Here is a 14,507-nt window from a genome sequence, read left to right on the forward strand (position 1 = left end):
GAAAAGAACCGCTTAAATATTCTTTTTGCACATCTTGAATCATCTGTTAGGGATACTTAACACCGCTAAAATCTGGGGAAATGTATTTTGTCAAAGTTGCCCTCCCCAAAATAACTTGTAGAGAAATACGCAAGCTAAAAAGCTGGATTGTGACTATCAAATTTAATGCTAATGTCATATGCTGCTGCTGCTGCTGCTAAGTCACTTCAGTCGTGTCCGACTCTGTGCGACCCCAGAGACGGCAGCCCTCCAGGCTCCACCGTCCCTGGGATTCTCCAGGCAAGAACACTGGAGTGGCTTGCCATTTCCTTCTCCAATACATGAAAGTGAAAAGTGAAAGTGAAGTCGCTCAGTCGTGTCCGACTCCTAGAGACCCCATGGACTGCAGCCTACCAGGCTCCTCCGTCCATGGGATTTTCCAGGCAAGAGTACTGGAGTGGGGTGCCATTGCCTTCTCCAATGTCATATGAGTCACAAGCAATTTTTAAAATCTGAGTTTCTCCAAACTACTGTTCCAGCACTAGAGTGGGTAGCCATTTCCTTCTGCAGGGGATCTTCCCCACCCAGGGATCAAACCCAGGTCTCCTGCATTGCAGGCAGATTCTTTACCATATGAACCACCAGGGAAGCCCAAACTACGGTTATACATCTGTAAAATATTTTACAGAATCCATATTAAGTACATTAGATCAGGAAGTTGTATAATATTCTAATGATAATGAATCCTGTTTCTAATTGTTAATGTAAGTCAAATGAGAAAACATGAAAATGGCTTTGAAATGCGTGCTACCAAACATAGCAGAATTACTAAGAAGCACTTTATATTTGTCACACAGAAAATTAGCCAGTAAGGAATATTTCTTAAATCTTTGACAAAGGAAAGAAAAATAAAAATGCATGGCTATGCGTCTACCAGAATCAGAAATTCAAGGCCCTATCTAAAGCCACAGCATCAGTATGTATAAAAACACTGGAAAGTTATGTAGTCTCTATTGAACAAAGATCATATTACACTTTCTTTCAGAGGTTCATTAGGTACCATTAGTCTCTACACTAAGTTTATCCAAGGACCAGGGGAGAAACATACGTACACTCAATAGAGCAATCTTCTCATCCTGGGTCTCTTCACTAGTGCTATTTTCATGCAGGTTTTGCTCTCCTGTAACTCTTAACTCAGTGCTAACAAACAAACAACACAATTAGTTTGTAGTGTCTGGACTTGGCTCTCCACACTCCGGATCATTGTGCACACTGTTTAGAATCTGAAAGGCTCTATGGGGGTCATCATTAGCCACAAGAACATAGTGCGTGAATTGTATCAACACCCAATACGCCGGGAATGCTTTCCTGGAGATTATATCGCCCTTGCCGTTAGGCAACTTGGCCAAGTTTCCTTCTTTAAAACAAAATATCTCTCTTTCCTAAGTCAAATTCCCAGTTCTGTGTTCTGAGAAGAGCCAAATCAGAACACATTATTTCCTTCACTGACTCTTCTTCTTCACTGACTCTTAGAATGAGAGGTTATTAGGATCAAATCAGGACTGAAATTTTGAGGTGGCCAGAGGCATGGGGCTGTTACTTGTGCATACACACCTCGGTGGCCGAGAGCTGCCACCTCCCTGACCACTCCGCTCAGATTTTTCCGCGATTCTCTGCAAACCACGCGTTTTGCCATTTCTTTTCAGGCCTACAGATAGGGTGACCCGTTTCAGGATAAAAGCCCCAGAGGCCTGCCTGCAGGCTTTGAGGGGACCCTGGGGCTGAGGCCCAACCGCCCCCGCCCTTGGTTCCTGTCCACCCCGCATCCTGCGCCATGAGCCAGCCCCGCGGAGCTTACAGTGGGCAAAGAGCTTTCGGCCGGGCCGTGACGGGGCCTCCGCCTTGGCCCGGGCACCTAGACCTGTCGTTGGGGTTAGGTTGAGCCTACCGCGGGCCTGCTTTTTGCGGGTATAGACCCCTAGTGACCACATTGCCACCCCACCACCAGGCCCCAGAGGCCTCTTAGCCCTGGACGGCCTGTCTCGTCGTCTTTCTGCGGACCCCAGCTACAGTCCTGTGGAACCAGAATCCAGGCCTGCGGGGCACCCAGAGAGGAACGGAAAAGGTGAGAAAAACCAAAAGGCCTACAGCGCCAACCCCCACCCTGGCCTGGAGCGGCCTGCCTCACTCCCGCCTTTTTATCTCCGCGAAGTTGCGCGGAGGCTTCTGGGAAGACGCAGTAATGTGGTGGCTTCTGGGAAGACGTAGTCAGCTGGGCCCAACACCTGGTACTGATACTTGGGCCAGTCTCCTTAGCAACATTACTAGGAAGGCCATGGTAATGGAGTTTGAGGTCTCTAAGCACACAGAGTCTTCCCAGGGGGAAGCCTGACTCAGTGTAGGAAGGTGAGAGAGGAATGAAAGCACATTACAGTGACAGGGAATGTTTTCTGAGCACCTCAGTCCCTAGAGCCGCCAGTTTGCTGTGGAGCCTTGGTAACTTGAGAGTCTAACCAAGCATTAGAAGTGCTTAGGTTCCAGGAGGTTTCTTCTCAGGGACAAGCAGAATCTCTGAGCCCCTGCCTAGAAGCTACCTCCTGGACATCTTTTAGTAGCCTTGTGGTTAAAGTAGAGAGTTCCACAAGGGCTCCCCTCCTAGTGCCCTGAGGCTCAGGTCTTTTTCTCTGCCCAAAGGGAGTAACATGGGAATGACCACTCACTCCATACACTGAGGATAGACCATCTGGCTGCATCTGATAAACATATTGTGTATATAATAACCATCTTCTTACTTTTAAAAATGACATTTCACAACATTAAAACATGCTATTTGTATAGATGAAATTAGAAAAACTCAGACTTCTTTTGTGATGCTCCAATATTGTGTATGTTCATTGGAAGGACTGATGCTAAAGCTGAAACTCCAATACTTTGGCCACCTCATGCGAAGAGTTGACTCATTGGAAAAGACCCTGATGCTGGGAGGGATTGGGGGCAGGAGAAGAAGGGGACGACAGAGGATGAGATGGCTGGATGGCATCACTGACTCGATGGACATGAGTTTGAGTAAACTCCGGGAGTTGCTGATGGACATGGAGGCTTGGCGTGCTGTGGTTCATGGGGTCGCAAAGAGTTGGACATGACTGAGCGGCTGAACTGAACTGAAGCACACATATAGCCACAATATTTTCATAATAAAATCACTGGATTTTTTAATTCAAAATCTGCTTATAGAAAGTCACTTATTAATAATTAATCATTAAAACTTAACTTTGTAAAGCATAGAGGGCAGTCATTCTTACTTTATTACATATAGTGCTTTGAGTCACTGAATTAGTACTTAGTCAGCACCTTACTCTGTGTCAGGCATTATGGTAGGTCGTGGGGTACAAAAGTGAATTAGAAATGGTTCTAAATAGTCAAGGACCTCACAGTTTTGTTGTTGTATAAAGCAATTATCATATTTCAACATCCTTTCTCTAGTCACATCCATACATGCTGACAGGCAGTCTGTAGTTTACAAGCCAGGTTTCCAGGCTCCCTTCTCTCCCATTGGAGAATGTTTTCTAAAAAAAATTGTGGGGTTCTTAAATGAATTTTTAGGAGGTATGGATCCTGGAATGCCTAAGACATAGAAATGGAAGAAATGGTGAAAAAGGAAAACAGCTTGAAGCAAAAGCTGATCTGCCCTTTGATGGCCCTATTCTCTAGAACCCTCTCTATACTGAATTACATTCGCTGAGGTGCCATCAAGTCAAGATTTATGGGAGTTAATGCCCAGGGCTTCAAAACTTGAAATAACCTCCGGTGTCATTTCTTGGGCCAAAAGTGTCCTTAGAGATGATCTGGTTGTCCCCTCAATTCAAAGGTGAGCAATTAGGGCACCTGTCTTAGGAGGCTCATTAGGACAGGAGGTTGGCATAGGTGGCATGAATCTCCTAACATTTGGCTAGTGTGCTTGTCATGCTCCCATTCCTCCCAACACATGGCTGGGAAAGGAATACGGGAGGAAAGCAAGGAAAAGAGCTTGAAGCCTTAAGTAGCAAGGGGAAGAGAAGAGACTACAGTCAGACTTGGTCAATTTAAAGCTCCGCCTGCCCAGCCTACACAAGGAGAAAGAAATGTGTCTCCTACAAAAGGGTGAAGTAGGGCGGAGGTATCTCAACGCAGTAATCTATCTCCCTCCACTCTATCCTCAAACACACAAATGCTATTTCAAGCATTCAGTCCTAAGTGTTAAATTGAACATCTTCCATTTTCCTGTTATATTGTTTCCATATCTATACTTTAGAATTCTGCTTTCAGTGTTTCAGTTCAGTTATATGATTGTTTTGACTAGATTTGGAAGTCATGGAAATGCTAACTTCTATGGGCAAACAGATTCCAAATTTTTAAGAGATTTCTGAAGAAAGCTTTTGGGAAAACAGCCAGTTCGTGTATATAGGATTCCCTGGAGCCCAGAGGAAATCTTTCAGAATACCATTTTCTTATCAAGTGACCCCCCCCTTCCCCAAACTCCTGCAACCTGAGCTCTGAGCAGTTTCATTTGTGGTACCATCCACAGGATTTAGGGTTCAACTGAAAATCAACTTATTTTTGCTTAGTCCACAGGACTGGGAAAAAATAAGTGATAAATGGAAAGTATCTTCAAGTATTGCAGTCTTAATACTATGCAACATATGTAAAAGGGCCAAGGGGATTTTTATTCAACAGACATTTCTTGAGCCTTCATGATGGTACACACTTTCTATGCTGGGGCTACAACCACAAGCAACTTAGTCTTGGTGGGCGTGTGGCAGAGGGTCAGTCAACCATGCAACCATATGGGAAGCTTCTTAGAGAAAAGGGTAGTTGAACTGAGATATAAGAGATATGATGGGAATTAGGGAGATTAAAGGAAAGGGTATTCTATGAAAAGGAGACTAAAATCATGATGCTTTTAGGACACTGCAAAAAGTAGTTGGCATAACTGGAACCAAGACTCTTTGGAGGAAGGACTGGAGAAGAGACCCTGGGCCTTATGTGCTGAACCAGGGAGCCTGAACTTTATCCTAGAAACTATGGGAAGTCACTGAAGGAATACTAAGCAGGAGAGTGGCATGACCAGATTTTCAATTTAGAAACATTGCCCTGACTCAAATGTGAGGAAGCTGACGTGGAAACAGGAAGACTAACTTTAAAAGCACTGTAATATTCCAGACAAGAGATGAGAGGGGCCCCAGCTACACTAAAAGCTTTGAAAACAGAGAGGAGTAGATGGTAGCAAATATATGGAGAAGGCAAAATCTGCATAATTTAGACTGCAGAATATACCATTTTAAGAGTGTACTCACTGTGTATGGGTAAAAGACATGGAAATACTGTTTAAGGGCCATCGTGATGGAAAATTTGAATACAATCATGTGTTCTTTTAAAATATAAAAATGAATTAAATCCTGGATACACTTAAATCCAGGACACATTTGATAATAGCAAATGTGCAAAGCAAAGGAGCTTCTCTGGGGGGACCATAAGTCTTCGGAGTTTGGGGATCCTTACAAAGGATGTAGAGTATGTTGCCTAGTGATATAGCTTGATTCTATTATAATCAACCATAATTACCATAAGCATTATGACCAGTGATCACCAAATATACTAACATCAGAGGATTATGCTAAATAAATTTATAAAATAGTAATTATAAGAAACTTTGAGAAACAAAAAAAAATCTTTATTTTTTACAAAAGTTTTCATAAATGCATTGTATATTTGATATGCATGCTAGTATAACAAAGCAACTAAAATATAATTACAGTTAATATACTTTTATGCATATTTAAAAGGTAACTTTTAAATTTCCTCAATTTTTAAAAATTGAAAGTAGAATAAGCAATTCTTCAAAAAATATCCATTTCCCCTTCATGCAACTGCTGCAATGACTTAACAAGAAAAATAAAAATAATCAGTCAAATGAATGTTTAAAAGCCACTGTCACCCCATGAAAACCTTTTGTTTGGACCAAGTTTAGAAGTGCTTGCCTCCAGGTAATATGTATCTATTGCCTCTGGGTTATAACCATTTATGTGTTCTCATTAGGGCTTTGTCCTCACTTGAACGCTAATTCCATTCTTACTGTGGTTAACTGTAGATTCACAGAAAGGACCGTGTAGCATACTTAGAAAATTCTGACTACCGGGATCATTTTTTCTTTTCACGTATATGCTTTCTTAAAATAGAAACAGGCAAGAAAATATACCAACTTAATTCAACATATAGTTTATCAATTTTATATATAATTTTTCATTTTTCCTGAGATATTAAGTTTGTAAGTGGTCTGTTTTCATGCAAAAATACAGTTTTCCATTCTTTACATTCATTTCATAGTATTTTGTATTCTAAGTAACTACATCACATTTGTGCTTTATATTAATACATTTGGAAAATAAAGAATAATTCATTTTCTTTACTGCTAGAAACAGAAAAGATTAGAGACTCTTTGATGGGTAATACAATCAAAGTGCTGACTGCAAGTTGCTAAAACATTACCTAACTATAAAAATTGCAATGAAAAATTCTATTTTTTTCATGCTTGCTGTTTTACCTAAATTTAGAATGGAAAGTTGACCTGCTCATGTGAGGGAGACTGGGTATTTATTCCTTAGATTCCTGAGTTCTTGAGTTCCTAATATGTGAGGCTAGGCCTGCACACCACACCTGGTCAGTTTCCTCTCTCACCTGGAGGAAAATCACAATACAATACAAAGACGACTTTTATGGCAAAAGGAAAGAAAATGGTGTATATTCTACTTTATATCTTTATAAACAACAATATCAGTTTGTAAAATGTGAGAATTATCAACAAATTTGAATGAGAAACAGAAAAAAGGCCAAACATTTAAGAACATGTTTATGCTTAAGTAATTGATTGCTGTTATACCTTTGGATTTAAATTGGATCGATGTCCACTATGAATGTAAATATCTTAAGTATATAGCCTTTTTCTATATTGGTTAAAGAGAAATACCAACTTTTTCCCCTCAAAATAAAGTTGGAAAATCTGAGGCAAGAAGGATTTTCTTTCGTTAACATATACTGTTTCATTTCTATTTTATTAAAAAATTCAGTAGTTAAACAGAGGAAAAAATAAATGTACATGCAATATATTTAAGGCCTGCTGTTTACTTTTCTCAGCACATCTGTAAGAACCTGTTTATATGCCCATGTGGCGATTTTCATGAGCATTAGGAAGGCTAAACAGAAACTTAAGATCTTTAAAGTGAGGAAAAGAAATCTTAAGTTACCCATAATCAATTATCTCTATTACTAGGTATAAGTGGAATCAAAATAAAATCGAAATTATTTGCTTAAAATTACACTGTCTAAAATCCTTTGTAAACAAAGATAAACATGAAATTGAGTTGAGTGGAAGGACAAAGGGAAACAGCTTCATTTTCTTCAAGATGTGAAGCTACTCGCCTTTAAGATAGTATGAATATCCAATTCAGGTAGCGATTTTCTTTTAATTAGTCAAATATATATTAAATATAAAAAATTAATGTTATGAAGATGTGGCCTTGGACATTTTTAGTATTTGTTTGTTTAGAAATGCCTTTAAAGTTAGTGCACATAGAATAATGTGCATAGAACTGGGTTATTTACCATAAGTCAAATCTTAAGTGCGAGCAGTGGGACTGCAGAGAGAATCCAGTAAAGGAATATGTAGAAGACTGGATAAATACATCAAACAAAACTGGGGTTGGTCCACTATTGCAAAGACTGAAATGTATCATCTCTGGTGCAGATTCATCTAGTAAGCCTATGTGATTATGTAGTTTCTAACCCACAGCCTTATTGACAGTATGGATTTGCTCCCAGTGAAAGGAGCTTCTGGACTGTGACCACTGCCCCCGTCTATTTTCAGATCCTGGCTCTACAGATTAAAACACTTTAAAAACACTTTCCTAGGGACAGTTTCTTCTTCCGATGCAGTCTGTAGCTTGGGACTTAATTGCTCTTCATGCTGGGCTTTAATTATATGACATTGTTGGCACCCAGGTACAAGAAATATTTAAGCACATAATACAAGAGAGGAGGTTTTCATGGGTATTTAGAAGCATTTAGAGATTCTATGCATGAAATTATTCCCCAAGGAGACAGTTATCTATGATTGGACTTAAGTAGTTTTCTAGGGGTATTTTGAAGAGGTTCTTCAAACTTACATTGTTGAAAAATTATTTTATTTAGAGATGACATTCCCCTTCTCCCTACATCCTGCCTTGACAGTCTTATTGGAAGAAAGAGAAACTGTTCAGAATTATTGCCACCTATGTTTCCCAGGCCTGGCATAGACATGTTGAAAATGGAAGACTGGAAGAACCCAGCAAGGAAATTTGGTATATTAATTGCTGCCCACTGTGAGAAATAATTCTGGGTTTCTTATCCCAAGTCTTCCCTAAAGCTCCATCCAAGTAGAGTCAACAGACATCTTTCATAATACATGTGGTAAGACATCCATGAATATACACATACTATCCTTGAAATAGTTGTATATTACATTACTTCTGGGTAGTTCCTAATATTTTAATAAGCTTAATAAATAAGGAAATGGATTGAAAAGTCTTTGTAAAATGTTATGTAAATATAACATTTAAGAATGTTTGAATTTGCATTCATCATAAATAAAAGTAAAAATTGGACAGAAAACGTTTTCAAACCAATAAGGATTATTATGTTTAAAGAATCTGAAGTTATGTAGCTATAAAGTTATGTAGAAGTTATGTATCATGTCTGTTTCAGCAAGATTCTGTATTAGTTTTCATTTAAGTCTAATTTAATTGTGATTTTGTCCATCAGTTATCGAATAAGGCAGTCCACCTTGCCTCAGTATTTGCCATACCTGTTTACTATTTCAAAAATAATTAAGTACAATGTATCAGTTATGTTTTTCTTTTATATTTAATAGAAGTTCTGTGAACATTGAGAATATATTACTTTTAGTGGTACACAGTTCTTAAGAAAAGTCGATTTTTTTACAATGCCACTTGTGATATTTTTAGCAGTTTGCTACAATATCATTGTAATAAAAATAAAGTGTACTCAGTGATGAGAGAGAAAATATTGTTAAAGACCTCTAGAGACAGGAAAAGGCTCAGTCATAAGGTCACGTGCTTTTCATTTTCAGCTGCATCATTCTGACTTGTTACTTTCAAGAACAACTATAATATTGCTACATTGTCCATTATACCGAGAAGAACTTTCCTTGAACTTCACATGGAGGTTGAGTAAAGCTCTTCTATTTGTTTTTTGAAGTACTCTCTCAGCTCAGGTCTCTTAGCCTTTAGGGTCGGTGTCAGCAAGCCATTTTGAACTGAGAACATATCAGAGTGGATGTGAATGGCTTTAACCTAAAAACCAAATGCAGAATACATCTTTATCAGGAGTATAACACAGCATTCATAGCATACATGGTAGAAGTAGACAGGCATGTGGGAATAGAAATACTGACATAAAAACAGGCCTATTTAAAAAGTCAGAGTTACTGTAACAGCATGCCAGCTTATTTGATATATCTGAAAGCCACCTCATCCCCTTCTTACTCCCCAATTTAGCCAGTCAACAGAAATGAATGAGTTCCTCACTCTGTGCCAGGCACCGAGGGCACAAAGAGGAATCACGAGTGCCCCTACCCTTGGGGAGTGCACACTGGCATCCAGCAGAGCAGATACACTGGGCAATGATTAGAGAGAACGGAATACACAGGAGGAAGGGCACCTAACTCAGGGAAGCCTTCCCCAATTAGGGGAGTGTTAAAGAACAAGCAGGAGTTAACCAGCTAAGGAGAGGCGGGTGAAGGGCATGCCGGGCAGAGGCAACCCCATGAACACAACCACAGGAGTGAGAAATGGCAGAGTGTGAAAAAGGAAATCCAAGTGGTTTCTTTTGTAGTTTCGTGAAATAGGAGGCCAAGGAGGTGACGGATGAAGCTGAATTGGTGGACGGGGCAGTTTTAGAGGAAGATAGTAGGAAGACACTGAAGATTTTTATACAGGGCAGTAACACAGCTGAATACACATTTTATAAAGTTCTTTCCAAGAGAAACGTGAATGTGGTTTTTAAGAATGATAAGACTAGAAGCAGGAAAACCAATCAGAAGGATCTGACCAGTCCATAGGAGAGCAGAGAAGGGGCTATGCTTAGAGTGGTGGCAGAGACAGGGACAAGTAAGCAGTTCTAAGAGAGATTCAGAGATAAATGAGATGAAATAAGGAAGAGGCAGTTTTGAGGATTCCCAGGCTTCCAGCTTGGAGGGCTGCATGGAAGAGATGCCATTCACAGGAGGAATATAAAATCTAGGTGGGACATGATGAGTAAATGTTAAAAAAAAAAAAAGAAAAGTTCTGCCAGAAAATTTTATAGCATTATTGGAAGGAGGAATGGAGAGATCAGGTTTAGTGTTCATGGTGCTTATTTCCATGAGGCAGGTCCCAAGCCTCCTCATACAAAGTCTCTTTGCAATGCTGAATGGGGGGCCAGAGAGATAGATCAACCATTCTGGGAAGGCCTGGGCAGACTCCTCTCATGTGGATTCCAGCTGAAAGGGTCATTGTCAATTCAACGAAAACTTTTATCATCTGAGCTTGAGCTGAATCCTGGAATGACAGTCTCTCCAAAAAATTGTATCCTGACTGACAGTTGCATCTACCTTCAGTTATTTTGCTGAGATAACAGATCCATATTATTAAAGAGCAAAGGAGTCACTATATAAAGACTTAAAAAATTAAATGTGCTAAATACACATATACTTTCACTTGCTGTTTCACTGAACTGATCATTTATTGAGCAACTACTATGTGTCAGGTATGGTATAAGGCACCAGGGATACAAAGAAAAGACACAGTATCTGCCCACATGGGCTTACAATCTAATGAGAGATGGTGCCATGTGAATATTACTACACAGGGACAAGCAGTGGTCCATTGCTTTGCTAGCATCATTCCCCATCTTCCATGCTAACAAAACCAGGGTTTGTTTGAGGCCAAAATGGTCTATATGTAAACTGTGACAATCCTATTCCCTATTTCCAAGCCTCCCTTGAGACTAAGCGGGTAATCATCAGATCCATTTTTGGCTGCTGAGAAGGGAAAGTTTTTGCTTTCCTCATGAAAGTTTCAGATATACCTATTTCTACCCACTCCCCATTTTTCCTTCCTTGAATATGGACTATGTCCAAAGCCGTAGCAGCCACCTTGTGACCATAAGGTGATATGCCAACATACCCAGAATGGACAGTGGGAAGAAAGACGGAGTGCTTAGGGCTTTGAAGACCTGTACCTGCCTTGGACATCTTATCTTTGGACTTCTTATGTGAGAAAACCACAAAAACACACCCTATGTATGTAACATACTGAGGGTTTTCTTTTAGCGCTGAATGCATTTCTGACATAGCACCTAACCCTACCTGGGTCAGGATTCACTGCAAAGGGATGCTTGAGTAAAACTCTGAAGGATAAGCAGGCTTTGGCCAGATGAAGATAGCAAGGGGAAGGGAGAGGCTGCTCTGTGGCTCCAGTAATGGGGGCGTGGGTTACAGAAGCCAGGAGAACAAGAATGCAAGGTCCCTGTGGCACATGCTACTGCCACAGGAGAACCGTTACTTAAAATCCATGGATACAATCAGGAAATGACTTATTTAAAAAACAAAACAAAATACTCTCACACCCATTAGGATGGCTATTATCCAAAAAAGAGAAAATAACAAGTGTTGGTGAGGATATAGAGAAATGGAATCCTTGTGCGCTGTTGGCAGGAATATAAAATAGTGCAGCCACTACGGAAAACAGTATGGCAGTTCCTCCAAAAATTAAAAACGGAATTACCATACGACCCAGCAGTTCCACTTTTGGGAGTGCGTGCATGTATCCAAAAGAACTGAACGCAGGATCTCGAAGAGATATTTGTACATCCATGTTCACAGCAGCATTATTCCCAACAGCTGAAATGGAGAAGCAACCCAAATGTCCACTGACAGATGAATGGATAAGCAAAATGTGGCAGAGATATGCAGTGACATTTAATTCATAAAGGAAGGAAATTCTGACACATGCCACAACATGGATGAACTTTGAGGGCATTGTGCTAAGTGAAATAAGCCAGTCACGAAAAGATAAGACACTTAGAGTAAGCAAAGTCACAGAGACAGAAAGTAAAATGGTGGTTTCCAGAGACTGGGAGTAAGGAAGGAATTAAGAGTTACTGTTCAATGGGTACAGAGTTTTATTCTACAAGATGAAAAGAGTTACAGAGATGGGTGGTGATAATGGTTGTACATTATGAATGTGCTAATGCCACTGAACTATGCATTTAAAAATGGTTAAGATGGGAAACTTTATGTTATGCATATTTAACAACCAAAAACACTCAGGGAAAAAAATCAATGCATGCAAATAGTCGCAAAAAATTCAACATGTCAAGGATTGTTTTCAAAATCTCTGATGCCAATTGTCTAGTGTTCTGGCAGGTGGATACTGTGATATGACAAAGAATTCTTGGCCCAGAAAATTCTCCATTGCATTCACTGATTTTTCAGATCAAAGACTCAATGTTCAAAGAAGACCCCTAAAACAGCTATACTTTCTACTTCTTAAAAAGCTTTCAAGAAAAATTCTAACAAATTCTGGCATTTTTTAAATGCATGCTTGTAATTTAAAAATGTGATGATTTTTAAATGAACACAACATTAACAAATGAGATTCACCTTTGCCTCTTAGAAATTTGTTCAAATGAAGGATTCACTTTTGCTATAGAAAGAACAGCATTTTAAGGGAACCATGTGTGGTGAGAAGGGGAGGACAGGACTACACTAAAACTAAAGCTAGCATTACATGTAGCAGCTTCAGCTTTACTTCACATATCTGAAGGATTTCTACTTGGATATCCAATATACATACGTGGAAATCTGAGGCACCTGCCCAAAAAATTATCTAATGTTTCAAAATTTGTAAAGGTCCTTGTAATAAGTGTTTTGTTTGAAAATTCCCACAGTGATCTTGATATTCAAAGAAGCAAGTAAGTAAGTTGGTTGCTGGAGTTAGTAAGGAATAGGGCTGCCAGTTTTTGTACCCTCTGGAATATACTTTTTTCCTAATTTGCTTCTATCAAACACAAATCATCCTAGGGGATCCAAAAGTCACTGGAAACAGGTCCCAAGGGAGATGTTTTTGGCCCATAGTACACTGAGAACCAGGGGTTCTGCAGTGGCCACTGCTGATGGGTGCGTGGAGGTGGACGTGGGCATGAAGGTGGGGTGCTGACAGGCAGGGGCGGGATGGAGTGAGGGAGAAGCAGAGGTGCATGAAGGTGGGGTGCGGGAGGGGTAAGTGAGGGGGTTGGGTTGAAAGTGGGGGTAGAAGATAGGCTCTGGCTCAAGCCCTAGATCTACTAGAGCAGCTCTGCTCTTATGTCTGGTACGTGTTATCTAAGTTCTGCTACTTAAGTTTGGAAATCACCATTTGATAACAAGACTAGTTAGCATGAAGAAAATATGAACAAAATCCAAATAAAACTTAATCCAAGATCGTGGTTTAACTTCGTAACTCATGTTTACTGTTATGAAATGAAAAACTGAAAAAGTGGCAGAGCTAACATCCTTAGCTCCTTCTGATAGAAACGGTATCACGGGAAGGCTTCTGACAAGTGTAAACAGTGTACCCACCTTCTTCTGTAAATGAAAATAATAATATATTTAAAAGGAGATGCCAATGCCAAAATATAAATTTCTACAGTGTCCCTGCAGCCTGGGTTTCAGCTTATGCGCCTTCCTAACAGCATGTGGAGAACATGTGTAACTGAGACAAGAGTCTACGTTCACTACAGGGACCTGGGTGAACACCTCTGAAAATCCAGCAGTGATAAGCAGAGGCTTCAGACAGTACAGTACGGGGAAGATGACTCTCACACGGAGAGCTACCAGTGCCATTATGCTATTAAGAGGGTAAGTAGAATGTAAAAGAAACATTATGATCTTAGGAAGAAAGAATTGCATCAGCTGGTAGATTCTGCGTATCTGTCAAACCAGCTACCTGCAGCAAGCCTAAAGCGCTGCCCGGGGCATCTGCAGTTTAGTGTGGCTCTCTACAACACAGTCTCTTCCTGAGGAGAGGAAACGAATACAGTCTTGCAGGAAGCCGAGCAATATGGCACTCAGCGCGCCTTTCAGCCACTTAACAAACAGATCAAAGTGGCACCGCTGCCAGTCCCTGCTCCAGTCTGACCTACGGCCCTGGGTCCATTTAAATCCTGCCATGAAAATACCTGTACAAATTGCTCCAGTAACTAAAAATCTAATCAGTAATTGGGAAAAAATGAGTCAAAATAGTTCTTTAGCTAACACTGACCTTAACTGTGGGTCGCCAACCTAGTTTTTAATTTTTCCCCAGAAAAAAAAAATTTCTCAAAACTTACCAATTTTCATTTTTTATAATTACATATTTTCTAATAAAACCAAATTGTTGAATTGTGGCTGGGAAAAAAAGGTATAAATCTTGATTCCC

The 14,507-nt window shown here is 40.0% G+C and overlaps 2 protein-coding genes across 12 annotated transcripts in view; both read right to left on the reverse strand.

The window, feature by feature from the left end:
* Nucleotides 1–2,199, reverse strand: part of MEIKIN (meiotic kinetochore factor) — a 128,895-nt gene extending 126,696 nt beyond the window's left edge. For 2 of the 6 annotated variants that reach the window (XM_044947864.1, XM_044947865.1), the window contains exons 1-2: nt 1,594–2,197; nt 1,092–1,179 (exon numbers count right to left, since the gene is read on the reverse strand). In XM_044947864.1, the coding sequence (XP_044803799.1) occupies nt 1,092–1,179; nt 1,594–1,970 (465 nt within the window). In that variant the 5' untranslated portion in view covers nt 1,971–2,197. Of the gene's footprint in view, nt 1–1,091; nt 1,180–1,593 lie in introns of all 6 variants that reach the window. The other 4 variants (XM_044947863.1, XM_044947861.1, XM_025293061.2 and 1 more) reach the window with 3 other exon arrangements.
* A 6,695-nt stretch (nt 2,200–8,894) lies between these two features.
* ACSL6 (acyl-CoA synthetase long chain family member 6) overlaps nt 8,895–14,507 on the reverse strand; it is a 63,078-nt gene continuing 57,465 nt past the window's right edge. For all 6 annotated transcript variants that reach the window (XM_025293069.3, XM_025293064.3, XM_025293066.3 and 3 more), the window contains one exon: nt 8,895–9,362. In XM_025293069.3, coding sequence (XP_025148854.1) covers nt 9,225–9,362 — 138 coding nt within the window. In that variant the 3' untranslated portion in view covers nt 8,895–9,224. The remainder of the gene's footprint in view (nt 9,363–14,507) is intronic.

This window comes from Bubalus bubalis, chromosome 9 (genome assembly GCF_019923935.1).
Source record: "Bubalus bubalis isolate 160015118507 breed Murrah chromosome 9, NDDB_SH_1, whole genome shotgun sequence".
Lineage (NCBI taxonomy): Eukaryota > Metazoa > Chordata > Mammalia > Artiodactyla > Bovidae > Bubalus > Bubalus bubalis.